Source organism: Borostomias antarcticus (assembly GCF_949987555.1).
Source record: "Borostomias antarcticus genome assembly, chromosome: 20".
NCBI classification, from domain to species: domain Eukaryota; kingdom Metazoa; phylum Chordata; class Actinopteri; order Stomiiformes; family Stomiidae; genus Borostomias; species Borostomias antarcticus.
This window is the reverse complement of record NC_140253.1, coordinates 6,225,812-6,253,772: the sequence shown is the minus strand read 5'-3', so window position 1 is coordinate 6,253,772 and position 27,961 is coordinate 6,225,812. Positions and strand designations below refer to the sequence as shown.

The 27,961-nt window shown below is 53.9% G+C and overlaps 1 protein-coding gene across 1 annotated transcript; it reads left to right on the top strand.

Moving 5' to 3' along the window:
* Nucleotides 1–113: 113 nt before the first annotated feature.
* Nucleotides 114–27,961, top strand: dchs2 (dachsous cadherin-related 2; the record flags this gene model as incomplete). Its single annotated transcript, XM_084454493.1, has 20 exons — nucleotides 114–1,862; nucleotides 3,617–3,808; nucleotides 4,079–4,310; nucleotides 4,851–5,087; nucleotides 6,726–7,781; nucleotides 8,270–8,457; nucleotides 8,795–8,894; nucleotides 9,302–9,459; nucleotides 9,579–10,428; nucleotides 10,541–10,780; nucleotides 16,815–16,949; nucleotides 18,401–18,613; nucleotides 18,784–19,641; nucleotides 19,772–19,888; nucleotides 21,509–21,720; nucleotides 22,040–22,191; nucleotides 22,436–22,566; nucleotides 22,911–23,197; nucleotides 23,292–23,433; nucleotides 25,311–27,961. The coding sequence occupies 20 exons, from the start codon at nucleotides 114–116 to the stop codon at nucleotides 27,959–27,961; spliced, it is 9,900 nt and encodes a 3,299-aa protein (XP_084310619.1).

Here is a 27,961-nt window from a genome sequence, read left to right as displayed (position 1 = left end):
CGTTTACCTGCCCTCATTTGGAGAAATGTTCTGAAGCGTGAGTAGCCTATCCCTATCCCTCTTTGGATGAACAGGGAACTATGTGACTTTGACTTGCATATCTAAGCTTGAAAATGTATAAACGAGGAACAAGTCGCCTAAACGTGGCGACTTTCCTCCAACAATTTGTTGCCTTGTCTTTTTTATGGGCGCAGTCATACGCACAGGTGTACAATCTCAGCCTTTCAATTGAAGAGGGTCTACCTGCAAGGACTGTTGTTGGGGACCTAAAATTAGGCTTAGCCACGGCAAGTAGTGGATTTTTCATATCTGAAAGCAGAGATTCTTACGTTTTTAAAGACTTGGAAATAGACGCAGACACTGGAATCATTTCTACAGCCAGAGTTTTGGACAGGGAGAGTAAAAATAAGTATGAATTTGTGGCTGCCACCCTCACAGGTCAGATGATAAAGGTGAAAATAACGGTCAAAGATGTGAATGACAACTCTCCTGTTTTCTCAGCTGGGAATGTTCAGTTGAATGTGTCAGAATTGAGTCCTCCTGGAACTCGCTTTGAACTTCAGGGGGCCAGAGATCATGACGAGGGTGAGTTTGGAACCCAGGGATATCGAATCACTGAGAGTGATGTGGGGGATGTATTCAAGGTGGAATATCGACATGGAGGAGAAAACCTCTTTAACCTGGATCTCATCCTCACTGACCAGTTAGACAGGGAGACGAGAGACTCTTACTCCCTGGCTGTTGAGGCGTTTGATGGGGGCCTCCCACCCAAAACTGGACTGCTTCACGTGTACATCCGTGTCTTGGATGAAAACGACAACCCGCCTGTGTTTAACCAGACGGAATACCACGCCTCGGTTCACGAAAACGCTCCGGTGACGACGCCCGTGTGTCAGGTTCACGCCACCGACCTCGACCTCGGCGACAACGGCCTCGTCACGTACGAGATAAACCGCCGTCAGAGTGACCCAAACGAGGTCTTCGCCATTAACGAAACCACCGGCGTGATCCGCGTCAACAAACCTTTAGATTTCGAGGCCCAGGCGTTTTACGAGTTAATCGTCAGGGCCAGGGACAACGGGGCTCACCCGGAGTACAGCAGCGTCTTCGTGGGCGTGAAGGTGCTGGATATCAACGACAACAGCCCCAGTATCGACATCCTGTTTCTCAGCGAGACGGGGGAGCCCGAGGTGTCGGAGTGGGCGGGCGTGGGGGAATACGTCGCCCGGATATCCGTCGCCGACCCGGACCTGGGAGAGGTCGAGAGGGTCCGGGTCACCCTGGAGGGTGGTGATGGGAAATTTGCCCTGAGGCAGACGGACGACTTCCTGCACGCCCTGTGTGTGGATGGCGAGCTGGACCGGGAGGAGGTGGACCTCTACCAGCTGAAGGTGGTGGCCTCCGATTTCGGTGTCCCGCCCCTCAGGAGCGAGGTGACCTTCTTGGTGAAGGTCACGGACGCCAACGACTGCCGTCCCGCGTTCGACGAGGGCGTTTACGTGGCGGCCGTGGCTGAGGACGTCCCCCCGGGTAGCTCGCTGCTCCGGGTGCGGGCCAGCGACGCCGACGACGGGGTCAACGCCGTCGTCTGGTACTCCATCCTCAAGTCCGGCCGGGACCCCCTAGTCGCCGTCGACCCCGCGACGGGCCTCGTCACCACGGCGGCGTGGCTGGACCGCGAGAGAGAGGCGGAGCTGCGGTTCCTGGTGGTGGCGGTCGATGGAGGGGAGCCCCCGCTGTCCTCCACGGCGACAGTCAGCGTGACGATTGAGGACGTCAACGACAACGAGCCGGTGTTCCAGCAGCAGCTGTACAATGTGTCCGTCCCTGAGCACACAGAGATAGGGAGCTGCTTCTTACAGGTATGCATTAGGGTTGTTCCTTATAGATCTCAGCTGCGCTCTTTTACATTGGCGCAGTGTTACAATGTTGCCTGTTTACGTCACCAAAACAAAGGAGAAAGGAGGCCCATCTCAGGCCTAACTCGTGACGCGTTCAGGGTGAAACTGTCTTGAAGATTTACTGACCCAAACAAAACTACCTCATGACAGTGATGGTGTAAGTACCTACCTACTACGGGCACACACACACACACACACACACACATGTCTCATACACACACACGCACCCACACACACACAGGGGACAGTACCACGCTTTCTCTGTGCTCACAAAGCCACCAGTGTTGCCCTGGGGGCCCCGGCTGCTCCCAGCACACTGACCAACTCTGGCCCAGAGCTGCGTCTGTGATGTGAGGGACCAGACGCCTGGCACCACCCTCCTAGCCTGGCACAGCTGGACAAACCAGGACAAAAGAAGTCTTTAATCACCGGGTCTGCTCGCCAATAATTACCAGAGGGCAGAGCAGCAATGTTGTGGCAAGACTGAAAGATTCCATTTATTTAGATAGCTAAATTACGCATTCTAACAATTAGACCTGCCAAAGTTCACCTGTATAGACCTTATAAAAGTATGAAATTAATTTAATTCGGTGGGGGGGTTTTTGTTGGAAAAAATAGCCCCACTGTGATTTATGTGTTGCTTGGTTTCTTTGTAGTCTGGCGTTGAGTAGAGGGCTACATTGCAAGGACCACAAGTTATATGACAGATGTTAAGTCACACAATGGGCTCGTTAAATTGTAGGTGCGCCTGGTGCCCAGGTATTGTTCTTCATTCACACTCACAGCGGGAAGGGGTCATTCATTATTTGTATGGGGAATGTATTTCCGCAATCAAAAACTCACCTACTGTATGTACAGTACTGTAGTATGCTACAATTTTGTCTGAAGCCTTGAAATCTTCCCTCACTTCAGTTTCAAGCTTGAACTCTAGACCCTTTTTAGTTCTAGTTAGGCTATGTGTGGCTTTTTTGTTGTCAGAAAATATAGGCCAAGTATAAATATGTTACCCTTCTGGCTTACAGGTTGCACATTGCTGCAGTATGGATCTTGTGATAGGCCTATCTATCAGGGCTACTAGGGCATACATGTGCGTTAAGCGTTGTCAGCTATTCAGACATTGGCCTCTGCCTCGAAAACCTCACCGTCTTTTGGACCCATAAATACTGTCATGACCTCACCTTTATGGCAGGAAGAAAGGGCCTCCATGAAACGAGGCCTGTTAGATTAATCTATATCTTTTGAGACACGCCTTGCAATCGCACACGTTTGCGCTGGGCGCATTATGACTTTGACAAACAGTTATAAACCATCATCAAAGATGACTCTGACAGGTTCAAAGGCAAACTTTATCTCTGCTGCTGGCTTTATCAACTGGGGTGCTGACTAGGGTCTACAGTAGGCTACCTAGAGCTTCAGACCTGAGGCGATTTGTTCCAAGAAAAAGGCGCCAACAGTTGCAGTAGGCAGCCATCTCCTGCAACAGTTGTAAAAGTTATTACAGACACTTTCTGTGCCAACACAGATTAGGGTAAATCCTCTGATTTAGGAGCCCGGTCACGGCTCTGTGAATGAGCTGGCCATGTTCAAACACATTGAGGCTGCAACACAGTGCCAATCCCCTCACCAGTCTTCTAACCAACACATGGAAGCTATGGCAGCGAGCCCGCTTTTATTTTATTTTGAAGTGTCTCCTCCCTCTGGCCTTCATTCTTCAGGTCGTAGCCACGGACGCCGACGGGAGCGACTTTGGCACCGTGCGCTACTCGCTCTCCGATGGCTTCAACAAGCAGGACAGGCACCCGCTCTTCCGCATCGACCCTGAGACCGGAGAGCTGTGCGTCTCCTGGGACATCGACAGGGACGCAGGCCCGGCAACTCACGACATACTGGTGAAAGCCGAGGACCAGGTGAGCGCCGTTTCCACTGTACGGTCACACGTACCGTACAGCAGCTGCGACGCGTCTCATGTCAAGTTGTATGCGTTGTCAGTTTTAATCGCACCTGTGAATATTATTTGACAGGTATTGTATTAAATCACAGTAAGTTATAGGAAATCGCCATTCCATATATTTTGGGGTTTTCTCTGGCTGACCACCGGGCTTCTGTCCTGAGAGGTTTACCAGTAGCCTACGGACCCTGTAACCAAAACAACAAGCCGCCTGTCCCGTGTTCCACAGGGAGGCCTGAGCGCCCAGACCTACGTCCACATCGAGGTGGAGGATCTGAACGACAACCGGCCGGTGTTCAACCCCGAGCACTACGCCACCAGCATCAGTAACCACGCCCAGCCCGGCACCGAGATCCTCAACGTCATCGCCTCCGACAGAGACCTGGGGACGTTCGGCCACGTCACCTACGAGCTGGTCCCCGGTGACTTGTCCACGCTGTTCTCTGTGGACGAATCGACAGGTAGGCTGTCTGGCTGGGTCCTCAGGGCAGAAGGTAAAAGCTCCTACACTCTGCTAGTGGAGCATATTGTACTTGTTGAATGGACAAAAAGCGAAGAACATATGCACAGCCGAAGGTGCTGTAGTTGTATCGAGGGCTCAGTCATTGATGAGTGTACCAGTCATTCACTAGTCTCAGTTCCACACTACCCAGTGACACGTAAAAGCACCTGCTAAGCAGCAAACTAGTCACCTCTCAGCAGGAGCTGACGCAGATTTTTAAAAGCCTTCTTTGAAGTGCCCATTGGAAGCCACAATTACAGGACGCACTGTCACCTTAAAGAGTGTATATGGACTAGTAGGATATTATACGTTTACGAGTTTTCTTGCCAACATGTTAGCTTAAGCATACAATATATGTTGCTGCCTATACATGTCATCGTCATCAGACATTTGATCTATAATGTATATATTGTAATATATAATGATGGCTTTAACACTATCCTTATTCAGAAGACTATTGGCCACTTGAATGCTGTTGACCTCTTCGTTTTCCTTCTAGGCGTGGTCTATCTGACCTCCGCTCTAACCCAGCTGGGCACTGCCAGCGTGAAGCTCGGCGTAACGGCGCGCGACGGCGGAGGCCTGAGCTCGGCGCGGCCCGCCGAGGTCACCGTGAACGTCCTGCGCAGTGACCGCGCCCCTGCCGTGTTCCGGCGGTCCCGCTACGCCTTCACCGTGCCCGAGGACGCCCCGCCCGGCTCCTCGGTGGGCGTCGTGGAGGCCGTCAACCCAGCGGGTGAGTGACTGCCTGGCGCTGGGCGTGCGAGCCTGGGTAGAAATATTTGATCTTCTATGAGCCTTTGGTTGAGCCTGTTTCCGATAGGTGGGGTTTAACACTTCCTGGACTGTTCTGTTACACCAGACAAGCGCGACAGACCACCACAGAGTGAGTGTTTGACACTTTGACGTTCGACCCGTCGATAATGACTGGTCAGAAATGCCCTCTTACTTTGTGGTCATAAGCATACTATAGAGGTATAAAATACATTAACAGCAACTCTGGACTTTGACAAGTGGCCGCTACCCTTTTCTCACCTTTCATAGACCCAAAACGATAGGATAGGTTTAATCAACACAGCGCCCACCAGCTAGCAATTTAGTAGGAAGTCTCCACTATAAATTAGACTAATCGAATCCCTACAGATGTGTTATGGCTGAAAGTAACTCAGGGCATGGCACGCATATAACGAGCAGCTTGTCCTTTTGGGGGTGACAGAAGGTTAGGGCTCTTTTTGCATTAGCCCACATTCTGACAAGGCTTAGTGCAGCTATGTGTGAAGTGAGGGCAGTGAAGCAGCCGGGCGGGTTGCCAGGTATGGGGAAAGAGTCTCAGGGGGGACCAGTTAAAAAGACGCACTGACTGGAAATTGTAGATTATCATAATATGTCGTTTACAGTATAATTTAACTGCCAACTTTTACTTCTGTCACGTTTTGTTTTGACTTCTTCTCCAAGAAGGCTTTAAACATCTATTAATGGAACCTTTATGTGAACTAGACACCGATGCCGATAGTGGAAGCTTTATGTGAACTACACACCGATGCCGATGAGGTCTGAAGCCACCGCAAAAGCCGTCGGTATTAGCGGGCAGGCGTTTTCTTTGAAACCAGTTCAGTTAACTCATTGAGAACTTCTGGGAGCTTGAATGTCAGCCCCTTCACGTACTCAACTGTGTAGATTCACCACAAATAACGGTATTGAAAACAGTATTTTTCTTTTAATTTTACTTTATTTTATTTATTTATTTTTTGTCGGAATTCCGCTGGAGATCCCCTCTCTATTAAGGTCTTCCCCCACGCTCCAGACAGATAATCCCTTCAAAAGCCACTTGGTGCCGTGTCAAGCATTCCTGGGGGTCCAGTGAGCCCCTGCAATGGCTGAGCCTCTCCACCAGCACTAGACGGCCATTGAAGTTTGTTTCATGGATTAGTAGATTAACCCCTCCAGTTCAAACCGTGAAACGTCAAGGATACGTCCTCTGAAAGGAGACAGGCCCCTTTAATCCACTGCAAACCCTACTGCTCTCTGGCTGGTAAAGTGTTAGTGTGTAGTGTGTGTGAGTTAAGCGTTATACACACTGGTGGTGAGGGATTAAAGCAGCTATCCCTGACCTGTAATTACTTAAAATTGTTGGCGCGTGTGTGTGTATATATGTGTGTGTGTGTGTGTGTGTGTGTGCGTGCGTGCGTGTTCCTTACAATGTATGATATAGGCTAATAGCTAATGGAGGCTAAAGGCTAAATTATTTATAACAACTTATAGATTATTCCATGCACTATATAATTTTGTACAAACATATTATAATTGCTTAGCTTTTGTTGGGACTGAACGATTCAAACACTGTCGTGTGCGTCTCCTTCCTGGCCCTGTGCAGACTCTGTGGAGTCCCTGTCCTACCGGATCTCCTCGGGGGACCCCCAGGGCCTGTTCTCGGTCCACCCTCAGTCTGGTCTGATCAGCACCCGCCAGGCCCTGGACCACGAGTCCCAGCCCTACGCGCTGCTGGTCGTCCAGTCCCACTCCGACGCCTCCCCGGTCCACAGCAGCGCGCAGGTCAACGTCACCGTGGCCGACGTCAACGACAACGCGCCCGCCTTCCCCCGGGACGCCGACTCGGTGGCCGTGTCGCAGAGCACGCCGCCGGGCACGGTGCTGTTCATTGCCCACGCCCACGATGCGGACAGCGGCGCCAACGGCCAGGTGCGATACTCCATCCCGCCCGGCGCCGGGGACGGGGCGTTCGCCGTGGACGCCAAGCTCGGTGCAGTGTCTCTGAGCAGGAGCCTGGCCCGGGACTCGCGGCCGAGGTACACCTTCGAGATCCTGGCCCAGGACGGCGGGGAGCCTCCGCTCGCCTCGGCGCTGACCCTCGTCGTCGACGTCGACCGCGCCGCCGCCGCCGAGGACACGCTGGCCTTCGAGACGCTGGCCTACCAGGTGGAGATCGGGGAGGGCGCCCACAGGGATGCCCGGGTCATCCAGGTGAGGGCGCACCGCGGCCGGAGGAGGAGCGCGGCGCCCGGCGGCGACCCTGGCCTCTCCTACTCCCTGGAGCCCGAGCCGGGTTTCCCCCCTCCGCCTTTCCGCATCCACCCCGACAGCGGCTGGCTCTACCTCTCCCGGGGCCTGGACTACGAGGCCGAGCCCGTGTTCCGCTTCAGGGTCCTCGCCGCCGCCAAGGGCCCCGCCGGCGAGGGGTCCGCGGGCTCGCCGCCGGCTAACGCCACGGTCGTGGCGCTGGTGCTGGACGAGAACGACAACGCCCCGGCGTTCAGCGAGCGGGCCTTCTTCTTCGCCGTGCCGGAGGGTCCGTCTCCGCGGGGCTTGGTGGGGACGGTCCGGGCGGAAGATAAGGACTCCGGGAAGAACGCCCAGCTGTCCTACATCCTGCTGTCCGACGGGAAGCACTTCCGGGTCGACGCCAAAACGGGTGAGAGGGAGGGAGAGGTGCCTTTGAGTTTGTGTGCTTGAGACATTTTGTTGGATTTTATGTACGTAATGTAGGGTGTGATTCGTCACATTCAAAATGGTTTGAATGTTTTCATTGTTTTCCTTTTTCTTGCCTCATCATGTTCTGACTTTGTCGCTCTGTATTTCTGTCTCACTTTCTCACACACACACACATACACACACGCACACACACACACACACAATGCACACACACACGCTCTCACACACACAAACACACACACACACACATGCCCCACAAACATATACACACACACACACGCACACACACAATGCACACACGCACTCTCTCTCTCACACACACACACACACACACACACACACACACACGCCCCACAAACATATACACACACACTCTCCCACTCTCTCTCTCACACACACACACACACACACACACACACACTCTCTCACTCACTCACTCACTCACACACACACACACACCACCCCCAGGTGAGCTGATCAACTGGGTGGCCCTGGACCGCGAGCAGCAGAGCCAGCACACCCTGAGGGTGATGGTGACGGACCAGGGCCACCCGCGGCTCAACGCCACCGCCGTGGTCCACGTCCTCGTCACGGACGTCAACGACAACCCGCCCCAGTTCACCCACCTGCCCGCCGGCAAGGAGCTCAACGTCCAGGTCCTCGCCTCGCCTTCGTTTGTCCGTTCGTGTCCTCGTTCATCTGTTTGCGTCTCCCTCGCGCTCGTACACAACGTTGACCGTCTTTTCATCACTGATAAGAGTTCAACAAAAAGGTTCTCGTTTAAACTATTCTACTGTACGCACTCATGTTCCGGAGCTCAGCCTCTACACTCAAGCATGCACATCGATCCACACAACTTAGACACCGATTCATACTCAACGTATTCACTAACATGAAGTAGCTTCTAGGGGCACTGTATTGCTCTTGAATGACGAACCGTAGTGGTACGCCTTCCAAGAACCTTGTGTTTTTTCCCCACGTGCGTGTGCGCAGGTGTGGGCGGGCCTGCCGGCCGGAACCGCGGTCGCCTCCGTGTTCGCCAAGGACCCGGACGCCGGAGAGAACGGAACGGTGACGTTCTCCCTGCTCACAGGTGGGTCGTCGTCCCGCGCCCCTTAGAACATCGCACAGGGTCGCGGAGCTACAGCGGGGGGGTCGTGTGTCCACCAACCTAGCCCAGCACGGAAACGCCCCATTCGACGGGTCCTGCCGAGAGGACTGTTGTTGAATCGGGTGCGGAGGTACAGTAGGCAGGACTGTTGTAGGAGGTACAGTAGGCAGGACTGTTGTAGGAGGTACAGTAGGCAGGACTGTTGTAGGAGGTACAGTAGGCGGGACTGTTGTAGGAGGTACAGTAGGCGGGACTGTTGTAGGAGGTACAGTAGGCGGAGGTGAAGTTGTGCCTCCCCCACGTAGCTCCGGGGGGACCAGACACCGCCGAACGCGGCAGCACTGAAGGGAAACCTCAGTTTCGTCTGTGCTTCTTCCCGTCTTCCGTAGAAAACGACCCGAGGCACTTTGAGATCGACGGCGGGAGCGGAGACGTCAGAACCACCTGGCGGTTCTCCCAGAACACCCGGACGCACTACGCCCTGACGGTGGTCGCCCGAGACGCCGGACACCCCCCTCTGGAGGAGAGGGCGGTTGTTCACCTCCAGGTGCTACCCCGTTACCTGCCGGGGCCGACGCCCGCCCAGCTCCAGTGTTGTGTTAACATTTTTGTTTGTGATTTAAGAATGAAGTCGAACTGATGCATTTTTGTAAATGTAATGTACAGGTTCATGCTGCAGAAAGGCAGTCGGGTGGCTCTGAGCCTCCAGGTGTCAGGCACTTCTCTGTGAGAGAGGACGCCAAGCCCGGCTCTGTGATTGGCTCGGTCCAGCTCCCAGCCAATGGGACGATGATGCGCTACTCCATCGCCGAGGGGGACGGCAGCATCCACTTCGGCGTCGACAGCTCCACGGGCGACCTCTACGTCCACCAGCCTCTGGACTACGAGGCCAACACGTGCTACTTCCTGGTGGTGCGGGCCGAGGAAGCCGGCCTCGCCCCCGGCCTCAACGCGTCGGCGTTCGTGCGCGTGACCGTGGAGGACGTCAACGACCACGCGCCCTGGTTCTCGGACGAAGTTGTCGCGTTCGGCCTGAGGGAGGACGCGGCGGTCGGAGCGCGCGCGTTCGCGTTCAAAGCCAAGGACGGCGACGGGAGCTTGCCCAACAGCGCCCTCCGCTACTCCCTGACCTCCGACCCCGAGCTGGGGTCAGGGTCGTCGACGCCGCTCCCCTTCAGTATTCACCCGCTCCTCGGTACGTTGACCGTAACCGCAGCCCTGGACCGCGAGCACACTCAGAGCTTCGCGTTCACGGTCACCGCCACGGACCAAGCCGAGAGGCCGGTCGACCGCAAGCGGACGTCCGTGACCGCTCAGGTGTTCCTCTTAGACGTCAACGATGAGGAGCCCGCGTTCCTGTCCGCGGACGCCGCTCGCGTGATGGAGGACGCCCAGGTGGGGAGTCTGATTCATCACGTTTTAGCCGTGGACGCCGACTTGGGAGACAGCGGCCTGGTCACCTACAGCATAGTGGCCGGGAACAAAGAGGGCCTCTTTACACTGGATGAGAAAACGGGTAAGGCTGCTCCATCAAGACCGAGGATGCCGAAATAACGATGGAATGTTTCAAAAACGACATTTGAACAAACCGCTTCCCTTAAAGCTTGTCTCTCTGCCCGCTACTCCAGGACTGCTGTACCTGGCCGCTCCTCTGGACTACGAGTCCCAGACCTCCCATCGCCTCACCGTCCGGGCGCGGGACCGGGGGCTCCCCGCCCTCTCCTCCGCACAGAACCTGACACTGGAGGTGGGGGACGTGAACGACCGGCCGCCCGTCTTCCGGCAGCAGGTCTACACCGCCGCCGTGGCTGAGAACGGCGCACCGGGGGAGCCGGTCGTCCAGGTCGCCGCCACGGACGCGGACTCCGGTAGGCTACCCACGCGCGGCGTCTCTCTGGAGGGCGCCGCAACATTCGTCTGTACACTTAATTCGTTCAGGCCGTGACGCGGTGTCTGTGATATATGGGTTAAATGCGTGTGGGGTAGGTTCAAAGCAGCACTAGTTTGAAAAGTGCACCTGGTGGTCGATTTGACTGCAGTTTGCTGGAACAGTCCCTAGATGGCAGCACTTGCATGTGAAGTGTGCTGTGGAGTCTCCACACTGGGGGCGAGTGATCTGCCCTGTGGTTTACTGTACCGGTTGGCATTGGCAAAACACAAGTCAATGGTTGTCTCTGATCACCTGTCATGTGACAGTGAAAATGGTTGACTGCTGTTGTATCTCGAGACATTTTGGTTGACAACTTGTTTAAATAAAAGAGTGTAGTATAAGAGAGTATGAGCTAATCTTAGATAGTTGTAGTATTGGGCTAGATAGTTATTCATTGTTGTAGTTGAGTCCCTAAACTCAGTCGAGTCTCGAGTCCTCAGTGTTCGAGTCCGACACGAGTCACGAGTCACCAAAGAAGAGAATGCTCGAGTCCGAGTCAAGTCCGAGTCCTCCATGCTCGCGTCCGAGTCGAGTCACAAGTCACAAAAGTCAGGATTGAGTCCGAGTCAAGGTTGAATCTGAGTTGAGTTCCAAGATGGGCTCCAGTGCCCCACCCCGGCACAGTCAAAGAGCTGACATACAAATAAAAAAGATGTACATTGAACAAAAATCACACAGCTGTCACCATTTCAAAGAGAGTTTATTTCCTTTGTGCCAAACAAATGCATCAGATCTGACAGCATGGAACCACTCATCCTTGGTCAGTGAGGCCTCATCGAAATACCTCCCTGACTAAATACCCTTTCAATGGGAGCACTGGTGGCAGGGATAGAGAATATCTGTGTGGCAATCAGATAGAGGGCAGGGAATTGGGATTTATTTTGCTGCCAAAACTTGAGGCAGGGGACTGAGTCAGAGTCCTCCTCAGCGATCACGTGGAGGTCAGCTGTGCCTGGACAGACGGCTTCTTCTCCACGGAGGAGGGAGGCCTCTTATAGTGGGAGAGCTGCTTCTCAGGAGGAGACTCTGGAACATCTTCCCCTGGTCTTGTTTCTGTGTCTGCTGCTGCTGGAGCTTGCTTCTCTCCCTCTGCTTTTATGTACTCTGAAATGAGAGGGGACAGGGGAGACTCATTAAAAAGATGTTAGTGACCAGGCCTACAGTACATGACACTCATGTGCTTTATTGTAATGCCTTTCAGTTATATAAACATCACCACAATCAAATAGCTAATCACTTAACTAACGCTAATCAAAACATTCCTCACCTTTTGATCTCAGCCTTTTAGCTCATCTTTGATCTCACTGTCCAGCTCACTGTCCAGCTGCACATAATGTTCTAGCCACTAGGAAACCAAATCCTGGGTCCAACACAGATGCCATGAAGTAGGCATTGGTAAAAGGAAATATGGTGGGGCCTCTTTCTTCCGCTGGCTCACATCCTGGTAGCTTCACTGCACTGAAGATCTCTGTAAACCTTGTTTTCAAGGAGCTCTCACCTGGAGCCCACAGTGTCTGGCCTTTCCTCTTATTTCCAGCAGGTGGCAGCGCAGAGTGACGACACAAGGCGCAATCACACCGACAGTGACAGTTTTCTCACCCTGAGTTAGGTTGGTTGCCTCCAAGAACGGATCAAGATCAGTTCTTTCAGCTGAGCATATTCTCGTGCGTATAAGGTAAGTTCTTACTGGTTAGCTTTTGCGTGTCGAAGTCCACATAAGCCTTCACCTGCTTCAGAGTGGAATTCCATCATGTGGCATTCGCTGTTGGGATTGTTGCATCACCAAACCACGCTTCAAATCAGTCTTTGAATGAGGTGCCACTGTGGAGGAGGTCGGCTGCTAGGGATAGCTTTGCTAGGGTGCTTGACAGCCCACCAGATTCTCTCAGTCCATCTTTTATGACCAACTGCAGTGAATCTTGCATCTTACAGTTCTCATCCAAAGTGGCATCGACTGACTGATCTTCTAGCATCAGGCCACATGTCATCCTCCTCAGATGTGCTGGGATCATGATCTTCAGCATCACAAGGATCATCTGGAGGAAAGCTGGCCTGGAAAGCTTTTCTCATGTTGGACGCGTTGTCAGTTATGACAAAGTTGATCTTGTCCTTGATCTTCTGTACAGCATTCAAACATTGTCGCAATCTTCTCTCCCGTGTGTTCACCATGCACTCTGGCGCAGGCAAGAAGATATAACTGAAGGCTGAGTTCCTATTTTTTTCATCCATAGTCACTGCGTGTTCTGTCACTCCTAGGAATGACCACATCTTTCGATCACTACAGATGTCTGTGGTAACAACGACACACTGCTTCTGCCAGCTGGCTCTTTATCCATTTTTTCTTGACTTCCACCATTCCTGGAATGGTCACAGAGGAAATAGTGGATCTGGCTATGGACCTGTTCTGAGGGTCCATGACGTGCAGGAAGTGCTTGAAGTCCTCATTGTCAATGATGGAGAGAGGCAAGCAGCACTTAATGATTAGATCTTTTATAAGGTCATCACTTTTAGCCGTGGATGTTTGAGGTTGTACGTCCTTTGCGGTCCATCATTGAAAAATGATATGGTACGCTGACCTGAAGCCTCTGGTCAAATTTGAAGCAATGGAGTCACGATATTCTTTGAGCCTAGGGGAAGATGGGATAACGTTACACGCTTTAGCTTGCTGATGCCAAACTGTTTCATGTAATATTTCTCACGGCTAAATTAGTATGGCTATTAACAAATCTACGCTCTGGATAAATGAGAATTATGAGAAAAGAGACAATTTATACACACACCCAATGTGTGTTTATACAATTTATACACACACCCAAATTTGCAAAGTAAAATATTGATAACGTTAACTTGTCAGTCAACCAGCCAGTCAGCCAGCCAGTCAGCCAGTCAACCAGCCAGCCACCCACCCAGTTAGCCAGCCAGCCAGTCAGCCAGTCAGCCAGCCAGCCGGTTAGCCAGTCAGCCAGCCAGTCAGCCAGCCAGCAAGCTAACCAGCCAGACGACCAGTTAGCTATCTATCCAGTTAGCTAGCCATCCAGCTAGCCAACCCATCAGTGTATCAGTAGCTAGCTGTCGATAGTAATAGTCATAACTGCGGTCCCGCCCTAGTTCACCTTCTGTTTAGTCCCTTCCCATTAGCAGTTTGATTGAAACTGGGGGCTGCCCTTTCCTGATCCAGCTTGTAATATTTGTTTTCTTTCCCATAGACTCGTTCAACCGTACATCACACCAAATTACATTTCGCCCAACCTTAATCACGTTCACAAATCCACACGTCCAAGCCTGTTTATTTTAACACGTCGCCCGTCGGGCGGGGGGCCCTCCCGAAACCTTTCTCGTCCAAATATTGACAGTTTGAATAAAGTTCTGCTTTTAAACGCCATTGGCACCTGGATGTGGGCGAGGAGGGTCTGTGTAGCTGTGGAGGGAGTTGTGGGAGTCTGTGCGCTCTGACATTCTTGGCGGTGTGTGTGTGTGTGTGTGTGTGTGTGTGTGTGTGTGTGTTTCGGGGGTGGTTAGGGCTCCTTGGGCTAGGGCTCGTCCAGGAGGACTTTAAAAGGTCCTATCCATTGCCGATGTTTCCCATAATCCGAACCATCTGTGCTAATAGGCCCGTGTTTTCATCTGTCTCTTCCAATCGGCTCGTCTGGAACCCGCGGCGTGCCCCGGGGCCGTCCTCCCGCAGGCCGTCGTGTTATTTGATTATCATTAGCCCCCGTCTTTGACTGACACCCGCTGAAGATGGCCATTGTGTTGCGCCCGTGTTGATCTTTGTATCCGATTTCCGTGTGTTTGTGTGTGTGTGTGTGTGGAAACCGCCAGAGTGAAAGGTGTGTCTTTGCTTGACTTTCTCTCTCACTCTCTCTGTCTCTCTCTCTCTTACACACACACTCACTCTAAAGCTTATCTAGAAATATAGGAGGTTGCCAGAGATGTCTTCAATCCATAATTTACTGGCATTTGCTGTTTAAAATTTGCTGTTTAAAATGCCTTTACATAATAATACCCTTCAGAAGGGTTTGGCAGGAATATATATCAAACCTAATATATGCTCACTAGGAAAACATTGATAATGGCATTATTTTGGGTGAAGTTTGGCTGTTTTTTTTTTGTGGCATGTTTTTTACACATCCTTGCTCTTGAGCACTACATCCTGGCCTGTGTTCAGCTGGTTAATGCCCCAAGACAAACCCTCTCAACAGCTACATCTATCAGGCCTGTAACTGAGAATAAGTGTTTGAAATGTTTGCATAGCACCGGTTCCAGCCATGCGACAGCGATAATTGAGGATTGTGTAATTTATAGGTGTGACACACCTGTGATGACGGCGTGCGCCATGACCTTGACCGAGCTGTCACTCCGTCGGCGTCGCCGTGGTCATTGCCTAGCTCACTTCACCCCTCGTCTCCTTGTCTCCTCTCCTATGTCCTAAGATTGTCCCACTGTCCGCCACTGTACAGCACAAGCCCACCGGCCCGGGGTTGACAGGGATGCGTCCATATATTCTTCACTCGCACCCCCTGACAATTAGCTCAGAGTTGGATTTTCCTGTGAAAGCGCCCGGTGATGTAAACCACATGGGGTGACCCGCGTTGGCTGGCGCTCTACGGCTTCGCAGCTCCCCTACTTCACCCCCTGTTTGACCCCCCCCGTAGTCGAGAGGTGTCTGTCTGGGGAGGGGCGAAGGCATCAGTCCAGTCCATCTGGGGTGTCTTGTCTGTGAACACGCTGCCCTTACACCCACTTTGTCACCGAGGACGAACGCAAACACGCGCGCGCAGCCTAGCCGCCTTCCGTCAAAAGATGATGGGTTTGGGGGGGTAAGACTGGAGAAACACATGGCAGGGCCTCTGAATCCAGGCCTGGAAGGAGAGGAACGTTTGTCTGGAGCTGAGGGTTTGAGAAAGGGCTGGAGGAGGGCGGGGGGAGGGGCAGCAGATGAGTGTGGGGAGAGGAGAGGGAGCGGGAGGCGGGGGTATAAATTGACTTCAGAGAGGGAGGGTGAGCGGCTTAAACCCCTGGCCTCGGATCACAGAGCAGCGCTCGGGGCTCAAGTAAAGGTTAGCCAAGGCCCCCCCCCTCCCCCCCCGCCATGTCATTTTCTAAAAACAGTGACAGATACCAATCTAGGAGTGATTTATACCTTTAGCACTGTTTCCAATCTGGGAATCAGATAAGACCCCTCCTCCTCCTCCTCCTCCACCCCAAAAACGCCAGCTCTTCCTCTGCACGGCGCTGGAAACGCGGGCCATCCTAATGAGGTGCTAAACAGGGACGTTGGAGGGGAGTTAAAAAAGAAAAGAAAAGAAAAGCAGCACTAAAATGCCAGATGAAAAAAAAGGGGGCGGGGGGGGGACATATGGAATTCGCTGGGTTATTGTCAGTCATATTCCCGGCTATTCAAAAAAAAGAGGAGTTCATTGGTTTTGATGGAAAGCATGAGCGCGTTCTGGACGAGCCGAGCAGCCCAAGCACCAGACCACTCCACAGACTCCCAGGGGGAGGTTAATACGAAATGGATCATTTTTATGGGAATACCTCGCATTTATTAAACAATATCCTATTTATTACAAGTGCTTTGGTATTCCCAAGGCCTTTGATTCAGAATATGAGCTGCGTTGATGTTGCCAAGCCGTGGTTCACTATGCTAGTATGGTACTGCGGTTTCTTGGACAGATTAAAGTTTTAATAAGAAAAACATTGAATTGAGAATGCCCATTGGTTCATCCTTTGGGTCAGCCAAGGCTAGGCTTAAGCTGTCTCCATAAAACCCTCCCTCAGGGTGCACCTTCTCTAACATGGCTTTACACCACCTATATTCCAGTGAAATTAACGAGATATGACTTTATACTAGCGAGAGAAAGAGATGAATAAAATGAATTAGATCTGACTTGCACACTACCTCTATTACAGCAAAATAAACGACTTACTCCTTCCATTCTAACGTGGAGCCTGTGTGCTCTCCGCCGTAGTGGAGAACGCTGCCGTGTGGTACAGCCTGCTCCCCGGACCCGGGTACGAGTTCTTCACCATCAACCCCCAGACCGGACTGATCAGCACGGCCACCTCTCTGGACAGAGAGCAGCACCAGCGCTTCATCCTACGAGGTAACACACACACACACACACACTCACGACCTCCAGACAAGCATAAAATAACCAAGACAGAACCTTAAAGTTGGAATAATTGGTGAATCGACACATTATAAGCCCACCACTTGCAGTGGAAGAGGGTTGACCTCTTCTCATTCTCAAGGTGGGTGATAGAAGGGACAAAAAAAAAAGCCATTCTTTACTTCAACTGAGAGGAGGCGGCATTGAGAGGAAGCTGGAGCACTGGAAGGAAACCTGCTGGAAACCCCAGCGAGCTGTGCTGTGCAGTACTTGGACGAGGAGCCCTGTTGGTCCGGCTTCTCTTCTCAGTCACTGGCTGGCCGGTCACAGCTGTTCCACTGTAGGGATTTATAAAATATCTAGAATGTTTTCAACAGTCACCTCCCTCTGCTTCTCCCACACACTCTCCTCCCCCCCCCCCCTCTCTCTCTCTCTCTCTCTTAACCTTTTATTCTCTCTTATTATCTCTCTCATCTCTCGGTCTTCACCCCGGCCTCTCTCTCCTTCCATCTCTCTCTCTTTCTCCTTCTGTGTGTCTCTCTCTCTCTCCTCCATGCTTCACAGCGCGGAGTCGTAAAGGACTGAAGGCTCTGCCCTCCTTGTGAATACAACATTATTCCCCCGATTGATTTACGCCGAGGAAAGACTAGACTTTTTAAGGGCTGGAGCTAGGCGCAGGTTCCATCGACTGCGCGTTGCTGCATTTGACTCAAGCCTCGGGGCTTTTCATGTACCTCAACCCCCCCCCCCTCCCTCTCCCATGCGAATACAATTACATCCAAAATATGCCGTAATATAGAGATGAACTGTTTTCAGATGTGGGCGCGACAGTATTTGTACAGCGAGGAGGATGATGATGAACAATTAAAGGTAATAACACACTAGAGTCCCAGGAAAACAGAGCGCTCTTGAGGTGGTGCCAGAGCAGCGCAGAGGACGGTCGTGAAGTAACGCGAGCGACGTCCAGCCAATTTTCCAGCGCTGCAGACGAATTGGGGGAAAATAAGTGAAAAATCAGCTTCATATCAGTAAGGATTAGATGCCGGTTGAGGATTACTGTATGCGGACCAGTCCATGTCAGACCCAATTCCATGTCAGTTATCTCACTATGAAAATGTCATATGTACTGTACATTATGCTTTGACCCGGTCGAGAAGTTTGTACGTGTTTGAGCAGTCGAGAAGTTTGTAAGTGCGAATGCTTGTGGGGCAACAGCACTAGCCTAGATAGAGCCAGCGTTTTGAGAGACTGGACTGAGGCTACATTCGCCTTCTGTTTCAATGCATCTTCACATGCCATAAAGACAAGATACCGTAGGTGATTTATCGATGGAATGGAACCAAGAAAATGTGCTTTGCAGATCTAAACGACCTCTCTGGCCTTGCTAGTCCGTCTAACCCACCCAACCCCGCCGCCACCATCTCCCCCTCTGCCTCCGCTCCCAGTCCAGGGTCGGGACAGCGGTGTCCCGCCTCTCTCCGGCGTGGCCACGGTCCTGTGCTCTGTGCTGGATGACAACGACAACGCTCCACAGTTCATGCAGGCGTCCGTCCAGGTCAGCCTGCCAGAGAACCTGCCCCCTGGGACGGTCCTCCACACCGCCCAGGCCTCCGACCCCGACCACGGAGACAACGGAACCGTACGCTACGCCATACAGGGTGAGGGCGGGGGGGGGGGTACCTGTTGTTTCAAAAGGACTCCGTGGACTAAAAGTGCATGCTGGTCTAGGTCTAGTATGTGTACGTTATCATGTCTAGTTCAAGTGATTATGCGAGTCTTGTTTTTACAAGGGTCGGCACGTCCAACGTTTTCCGCGTTCTCCTCCTAGGCGAGGACTATGGCGGCAGTTTCGTCGTCGATCCCGCCACGGGCGCCGTCAGCGCCACGCGGGTCCTGGACCGAGAGGAGCACGGCGGCTACACCCTCACCCTGCTGGCCCGCGACGCCGGCCCCTCGCCCCTCAGCTCCTCCGCCCGGCTCGAGCTCCTCCTCCTGGATGAGAACGACAACAGCCCCACCTTCGGGCACCCGAGCTACCGGGCGTCGGTCGGCGAGGGGCTGCCCGCGGGGGCCATGGTGCTCCGGCTGAGCGCGCAGGACCCCGACGAGGGCTCCAACGGGGAGGTCACCTACTCCCTCGCCGAGGACTCCCCGGGGGGCTTCTCTGTGGACGCCTCGTCGGGGGTAATCCGGACCACCAGGCCCCTGGACCGGGAGAGCCGGGCCCAGTACGTCCTCAGCGCCGTGGCTACGGACGGCTCGTCCGCCGGCCCGCGCAGCTCTGTGGCCTCAGTGACCGTCCAGGTGGAGGACGCCAACGACAACGCGCCCGTCTGCGCCCAGAGCCCCGTCAACGCCTGGGCCGCTGCCACCACCGAGGCGGGGGCGGTGGTGGCGGCGGTGGTCGCGACGGACGCCGACGCCGGCGAGAACGGGACGGTGCGCTTTAGCCTGGCCAAGGAGGACGCCGCTTTCGACGTCGGCCACGAGTCGGGGGAGGTGAGGCTGAGGGTCCCCCTCAGCGCGGCGTTCTCCGGGGCGAAGCTGCGGGTTCTGGCCGTAGACCAGGGACGACCGGCGCTGACCTCTACCTGCCTGGTCCTCGTCCATCTGAAGGGGGCGGAGGAGAGGCTGCAGTTCACACAGAAAGACTACCAAGCCACCGTGGCAGAGAACAGCAGAACCGGTACGGAAAAGTGTCATATTATTCATATTCATTTTACTTCTGGTATGATTAACTGATTCGCTTTTTTTTGTACAGACTTACACGACATCGAAGGCCATTCTCTGTCTGCGCTCCCTCCATCTCTCTGCAGGTACTTGGGTCACGAAGGTCGAAGCTCTCGACCGGACCGGCGCGGGGCGCGGGACGATCGACTACAGCATTTTCAGCGGCAACGAGAACGGAGCTTTCGCCATCAACCGAAACACAGGTGAAGAACATTCTGGAAAGAAGCCGTTCAACCCCAATAAGCAAGAGCTTCTCTCTTCACCAATCCTCCCTGTCTTTCATCTTGGAGAGCACATCTGTCTATCAGCGCTCCAAGCTAGATTCCAGTTTGCTGGTTGGCATTATCCAAGCCAGCATTCTTGTTTGAATTGCATGCATGAACCCCAAACGTTCCCAAACTCTTTCTCGGTTGGTTCATTTTTCATCGCCAGGGACTCCCAGAGCACAGAATGTCCCTTTCTCCGTCCATCCATCCATCCACTCTTCTTTCTGCACATCCACCCAGAGTAATCACCCCAGCTCTTCTGCTCCTCATCCCCTTCAAAAATGGACTTTAGTCCCTCATTTCCAATTAGTGTGACTGGTGTTCCATAATCCCTTTGGGTTTCTCTGGGGCTCCTTCTGCAACTCTCTCTCTCTCCCTCCCTCCCTCTCTCTCTCTCTCTGTCTCTTTCTCTCTCTCTCTCTCTCTCTCTCTCCTTCAGGATTCCAAGCCAGCTACAGCAGTCTGTGGTTGACATGTCACCCTGTGCACCCATGACATCAGCCAGTACATAATCCATGTCACCCTGTGCACCCATGACATCAGCCAGTACATAATCCAAATTAAACCCAGTGTTTTCAGAGGCATTTGCCAGCCTGATTTCATTATGGCCTGGCTCTCGCTCTCGCTCTGAGCCCTTGTGCTATGTTGCTGGGATGTGGGAACAGTGGCTTTGGAGGCAACATTCGCAACCATAAACTACACATGTACTCTCTACAGTAGTAGGCTACAGATATTTTTGAGGCCATATATTATAAATATTGGCCTGAAAAATATCTGTACTACAATAGCCATTGCTGCAATCAACAGCTCTATAGCTCAGTTGGTCGGTTGGTTGGTCTGTCGGTCAATCCGTCGGTCAGTGGGTCGGTTGGTTGGTCTTGTGGTCGGTCAGTCCACAAAAATGTAAAAGTGCAATGCTGCTGTTGTCCACAGAAGGGGGAGGGGCGACATAACATATTGTTGTGTATTATACCGTAGGCTACGAGCTAAAGATAACGGGATAGATGGGATTCGGCAGCTTCCCAAACATCCCACTCAAGCCTTGCGTATACTCTCAAACAGACACGTTCGCGTTCGCTCTCGTGGCGTAGAGGGAACGCGGTGACACAAAAAAAAAACGGGATGCACCCTCTCATGACGAAATTTGCGCCACGCGGACCCTCGTGGACTCGGGGACAGTATAGCTAGGCCTTCACCCGGACGGCTGTCTGCTAGATCACTGCCACACCAATTCACACACGCACGTGATCTCTTACTGGAATACCTCATCTCTCTGACCGTGATGTACTATTTTGTTTTTGAGAAAAAAAATAAAACATCAAAATCCATGTATAATGCGCATCTAGAAGTTGATCATAATGAGGTGCCTGGTGTAAAACATTGTTTGTGAGGTCGTTAATGTATGTGTGGTCGCATGCACGTTCGTGGTCGCAGCTATTGCAAATTTGCGCTTGTTAAACTGTAGTTTCCCCGTTAAATGAATAAATTAAATGAAAAATAATATATTTTTGAAGCACCTCTACTGACTAAAGAGCCTCCCTTCTCTCTCCTGACCAGGTGACGTCTCGGTGAGGCGCCAGGAGTGTCTGGATCATGAGGAGAGGCGGGAGGCGCAGCTGGTGGTGCTGGCGGACAGCGGGCGGATGACGGCCCACTGCCGCGTCACCGTCGCCCTGCAGGACGCCAATGACAACGCGCCGGCGTTCGAGCAGGGCTACTACAGAACGGCGGTCTGGGAGGGACAGGTCCGCAGCACCTACATCATGCAGGTGAGGGGGGGGTGTTCTGGTTCTGTCTCTGTGGGCTGCAGTCACACCAGATGAGCGTTGCATATGCAAGGAATGAGTAAGGGGTCATGTTAATGGGGGCATTGAAATGGCTCTTTCTAGACGTGGGAAGGTGACAGAGATACGGGGTTGGACTGGCATAAAGCTCTTGACCTAACGAATGCAGCAATACCCAACATGTGCGCGCACGCACGTGCACGCGAGTCACGCACACAGAGCCACGAAATGCATTCACGGGCGGAGGTCTGTGCTCTCCGAGCACCATTTCTACTTTCTAATCAGTCCCCCTATTGTGCTCCAGGTGTTTGCGTCGGACGCCGACAGCGGCGCGAACAGCCAGTTGGAATACTCCATCCTGTCTGGTAACAGCAACGACGCCTTCATCATCGACTCTGTGCGCGGGATTCTTGCCACCAACGCTGTGTTGGATCGGGAGATGACGTCATCCTACAAGTACAAGCAACAGCCTGCTCACATTTATCTTTGGCGGTATTGTCTGCAGGCCAACAGTTTGTATAGAGTTGGTGCCTAAGAGGACAGTCTGTTGACTGATATTTTCCCCTATCAATTGCTTTTTAATTTCCTCCGTTTGATGTGATGAAGTATTCTACTGTACATGAAGCATAACCAGTTTATATAAACATCCCATCATTCTTCCTGTGAGTTAGGTGTTGTGTTACTCCCTGTGTTGCGGTAGGCTGGTGCTGCAAGTGACAGACAGGGGGAGCCCTCCCCTCACCAGCACCACCACCGTCAGGGTCCAGGTGGTGGACGTCAACGACAACAGCCCCTCCATCCCTCTCACGGAGCCTGTGGTCACCGCTGAGAGTAAGGCAGCTCTCAGTCCAGAGACTAATATAGGCTACTGTACGGCCAGGGAAGCTGCCTGTCCACACTTCCTTTGTTGGAGTCGAGATTTTGTAGATGTTTTCCAAGGAGTGTCTCTCAACCAACTGCTCAGACATGCAATTCATGTTTTGGCCTGTTATTTCCCAGAATGGGCAAATACGATCTTAATCGTATTTGAAAGTAATCCCATAACCTTAGAATCGGTGTAAGGATCTCATCAGTGTTGAAATGGACTGAAATTGAAATTGTATGTCGACGCGACGGCCACTTGCATTTGATGGATAGCACATGTTCCTGTTCGCTCATGTGTCTCTCATCTCCAGATCTCCCGGCAGGCTACGTGGTGACGCAGGTGAGCGCCAGCGACGCGGACCTCGACTCCGCTGTCACCTACAGCTTCGCCGACAACCGTACCACTGCGGGCGGCTTCGCCATCGACCCCTACACGGGGGTCGTGACCCTGACCCGCCCCCTGGACTACGAGGAGCAGACGGAGCACAGGCTGAGGGTCTATGCGTCCGACTCTCTCCACCAGACCACGGGAGAGGTCAGAGTTCAAGTGCTGGACGTCAACGACAACGGCCCCGTCTTCTCCCAGGACTCGTACCAGGTAGGGCGCTTATGGACGCTGATTTCACTGCACAAGCCTTTTTTTTTTATCATACGGATTCCTAATATTATTGGTCGGCTGGTTTCACCTACAGGTGGAGCTGTCTGAACTCGCCTCAGCCAACACGCTGGTCCTGACCATGTCAGCCACAGACAAAGACTCTGGACTCAACGGAAAGGTCACCTACAGACTCCTCTCGTCTCCCCTACAGGGATTCTACATCCACCCAGACAACGGTCAGAGAAACTCCACAGTTAGATATGTTGTCGTCTTATCTCCCTTCACAGCTTAAATCATAATAGTGATTTAGCACAAATCTCTTGCAGACAGAAAATGCGCGATAAGCACAAAAGTTAAATCCAAACGTCCTCTCAAGCCAGCAGTCGGACCTTAATCAATTTGGGGGTTGCGTCTTTCACTTGGCCCGTTTGTTGCTTGAGTAGTTGCAACGAAAGGACCTTTCGGTGCGGTATCTTGAAATGTGAAGTAGTCGAGTCTCACTTCGAGGCAATAAAACTTATTTAATGAACTGTGACCAGCCCTCTCGACATTGTACATTCTAGAACAAGTCATTTAGAATCCAGGCCAAAAGTGCAAACAATAGCCCCTAATCCCCCTGCTATGATACGAAATGAGCTCCACTTAATTCAAATGAATCAACCTGTCAGAACGCAGGGCAGGGAATAGAGTTATCTGTGCATGCTTTCCAAAGTTCACCTCTTAAGACTTAAGACAGTCTGGCAGTCTGATTTTCATATTCGTCTTTTATATTCCCTCATTTCAAATATTGTATTTTTCTGGCACGGCCGAGCATATTTCACGGCCCGTGCCAAGAGAGGGGGGTCCGGGCGCCAACAGAAAGTCTGCAGCGTAGGCACGGCCCAGCGGGGTTATCCAGTGGAGCGCGCTCGTCCTGCCAGTAGCCCTCTGCTTCGCCATCATTTATCTTTTTACAGACTTGGACGTGTGAACGAAGGGGGCGAGAGGGGGAGAGGTGAGATGACGAGAGGTAGTGAAAAGAGAGGTTCTCCGAGGACCCGCGTCTCCCTCTCTCCCCTTATCTCCCGTTTGAAGGGCCGGGTTAAGGGCTCGCTCTCCAAACCCCGCGAGTGAAGATTAATCAAACCCGACTCGAGGGGTCCCATGTTGTTTCTCAAAGAGTTATTTGCAGTCTCCGCTCACGGCGCGGGCCAGAGCTGAATATCCGAGTAATAATGTTTGCCCTGCTTTTGAAGCGAGACTTTCTAATGGGAAGTGAAATTTGGATGTGCGTCAGCATTCGAACGGGGCTCCCGCCACATTGTCTTCATTTAAACTTGAACTAAAAATGTTACACTGGCGCGTTCACCGTCATCTCTCAGTCTTGTGGAGAATGTATTTCTAGAGTTGCATTATAACCAGAGACTGGTGAGATCCCAACATTTATAGGCGATAACCCATGAGTAAAAATGTAGCATTATTCAATTTAGTGTGGTGAAAGGACAGGGGGGTCACACAGTACTGTACATGTATGATTTAAGCCTCATTTCATTGTCATCACATGAGCGAGCACACTTTGTAATTCACATTCTCAAGAGGACCCTGATCACCATGCCAAACACAGTTGCTCCGTGTTGAGTGCATTTTCAAAACCCGTCGGCATAACTCGGCCCATCAAAACCATCTTGCGTAACTCAATCTATCAAAACCATCTTGCATAGCTCAGGCCGTCGGTTAGCGGGGGGATATTACTTTCCGCTGGAATCCTACAATTTTGAAGGCTCATCGTTTTGTAAGAAGTGTCAAAGAAGTTGCCGACAGTCAGCAAGTCAGAGGCTCCCCTCCGTAGAAGCTGTAGCAGCAGTGGGACAGGAAGAGACACGCTGCTTGAGCAGTTGCGTTAGACAAAGGTAAAATAGAGATAAGTGGACACATTTGTGTAGATAAGTGCATGTTTAAGCAGTATGATGACTCCAAATAATTATATGTGCATGATGCTATTCAAGACTTTCAGATCTTGTTACAGCCAGTAAAAGAAAGCAATTTAGTGTAGGAACGGTTTCAAGATGTCAAGATGTTGAGAAAAATGTATTTTCAAATACCGTGGCTAACTGAGAGTACATCTCTCTTGCAGGCTCGGTGTTTGTCAACAAGCCGGTGAGGCATGTCATCAACGGCAACGCCATGCAGCTCCTGGTGGAGGCCAGAGACGCGGGAGACCCGGTACGCTCCACCCTCGCCTCCGTGGACATCCTGGTCCTCGACGCCAACGACCATGCCCCCCTCTTCACACAGGACAGCTACTCGGTTGCCGCACCCGAGGACACCCCCGTGGGCGCCACCCTCCTGACCCTCTCGGCAGAGGACGGGGACTTTGCGGCCGAAAACACCCACCTGGACTATGTTATCGCGGGGGGGAACGACGAGAAGACGTTCTGCATGGAGGTCGGCCCGATCCGGACGGAGAACCCTCAGAGAACCGTCGGGAGGCTGGTGCTGTGCGACCAGCTGGACCGCGAGACGACAGAGAGCTACGCGATGACGGTGACCGTGTCTGACCGCGGCACGCCGCCGCTGAACAGCTCCGCCGTCGTCACGGTGACCGTGGGCGACGTCAACGACAACGCCCCGGTGTTCGCCAACGCGGAGTACCACGCCCAGGTGAGCGAGGGCAGCCCGGCCGGGACAAGACTGGCGCAGTTGGCCGCCCAGGACCGCGACCAGGGAGCCAACGGGGCGGTCCGTTACGACATCATCTCGGGGAACGCCAAAGGTCACTTCCGACTCGACCCTCGCAGCGGTGTCCTGGAGGTCAACCGCTCGCTCGACTACGAAGAAGACTCCAAGCACGCCCTGACCGTCCAGGCGTCCGACGGAGGCGGACCGGGCGAGCGGCGGGTGGCCTTCGCGGTGGTCTTCGTCGCGGTGCTGGACGAGAACGACAACTCTCCTTACTTCCTGTTCCCCGCGGTCAACTGCTCCGTGCCGGAGAACCTCCCGGCGTTCTCCCCGGCCTGCTCCGTCCGCGCGGCGGACGCCGACGCCGGGCCCTACGGCCGGCTCGCCTACTCCATCCTCTCGTCCTGCTTCGCGGACTACGGCAGCGGCGGCCCGGATAGGAAGGAGCCATTCGCCGTCGACCCGCTCACCGGCGACATCCAGACCGGTCAGGCCTTCGACTACGAGCGGCAGAGCGAGTACTGCTTCGTGGTGGAGGCGCGGGACAAGGGGGACAAGGCGGCCACGGTGCGTGTGCAGGTGGCCGTGACGGGCGCGGACGAGTTCAGCCCCGTCTTCACCCAGAGGCACTACCGCTTCCTCCTGCCGGAGAACGCCAGGGCGGGGCAGACGGTCGGCCGTGTGATGGCCATGGACCACGACGGCGGGTCGGACGGCCTGGTGGAGTACTCGCTGGTCGAGCCCTCGCCATTTTTCGCCGTCAACAAGACGACGGGCGCCATTTTGGTCGCCGGCCCCGTCTACCGCAGGCGAGGCGGCCTCGCCGGGGACGAGATGGTGGAGGTGAGGGTGTTGGCGGGCAGCCCCAGGCCGGACTCCAGGACCGGCACCTCGCTGGTGTCCATCAACATCTCCAGCTCGGCCGAGGCTCAGACAGGCGTGCCGCTCAGCGTTCAGACGGTCAGTCTGACGGTGTCTTTGGCGGTTTTCCTCCTCGTCCTCGTCAGTTTAGCCGCGCTCGTCCTCAGGTCCAAGACCAAACGGGCCGCCATTGGCAAGGCGGCGGCCATCGCCGCCAACCTGAACGGAGGCGCCGGGACGCTCTACACGTCCGGCGGCCGCCGTCCATGCGAAGTTGCCGGCGGCGAGCGTGTTCCGAAAAGGCCGGCCGACGACGCGCGGGTGAAGAGGGCGGCGTCCGACCCGTACAGGAGCTCCAAATCGTGCAGCCGCGGCTCTGCGGAGGGAGAGACGGCCGAGGACCTGGAGGTCAAGATGGCCGACGAGGACCCGCGCCACGAGAGGGCCGACTCCGTCCAGAGCGAGGGCTTGCTCGGGGTCCCCGGCTCGGAGCTGCCCAGCGGCTCTGACCGGCTGTCCCGTCACTCCGTACACGTGGTACTACCGGGAGCTTCGGTCCCGGCCGCCATGGCCGCCGCGGGCGCGGCGAGCTCCGAGAGCCTCTACAACTTCAAGGAGGAGGGCGGCGGCGAGGGGATGCTTCCTTGGGCGGCGCGGGCGAGGGACACGGAGGAGGGCGTGAGAACAGGGGGCTACGTCCCTCTCTCGGACGGCCAGGCGGTGGCGGCGGCGGAGGGGTCGCTGGCCTCCCTGGCGTGTCGCGAGGAGCAGCTGGGCGGCAGCTACAGCTGGGACTACCTCCTGGACTGGGAGCCGCGCTTCCACACGCTGGCCTCCGTCCTCGGCGACCTCAGCCTGCCGCCCGACGACGAGGAGCTCCTCCAGGGGGGCCGCGAGGGCCTGGCGGCAGCCGAAGCGCACTGCCTCTCGCACCACCACCACCACCCACCGCCGCCGCTCCTGACCGAGACTGCCCAGCCCGGCGTCAGGGCCGTGCCTCCTCGGAGGCCCCAGTACACGCCGGTCGTCAGCAGGAGGCCCTCCTACCCTAAATATGCCTACTCACCCCTGGCCAGGAACACGGGTCTCGCCACGTCTCCCATAACCCCCAGCTTCTCCCCAACGCTGTCCATGCTCACCATCAGGACCCCCAACGCCTCGCCCGTGGTGTCAGAGACGGGGCTGGGCAGCGTCAGGCGGGACTCCCTCACTGCTAGCCTCCTGGAAGATGAGATCCAGGTGTAA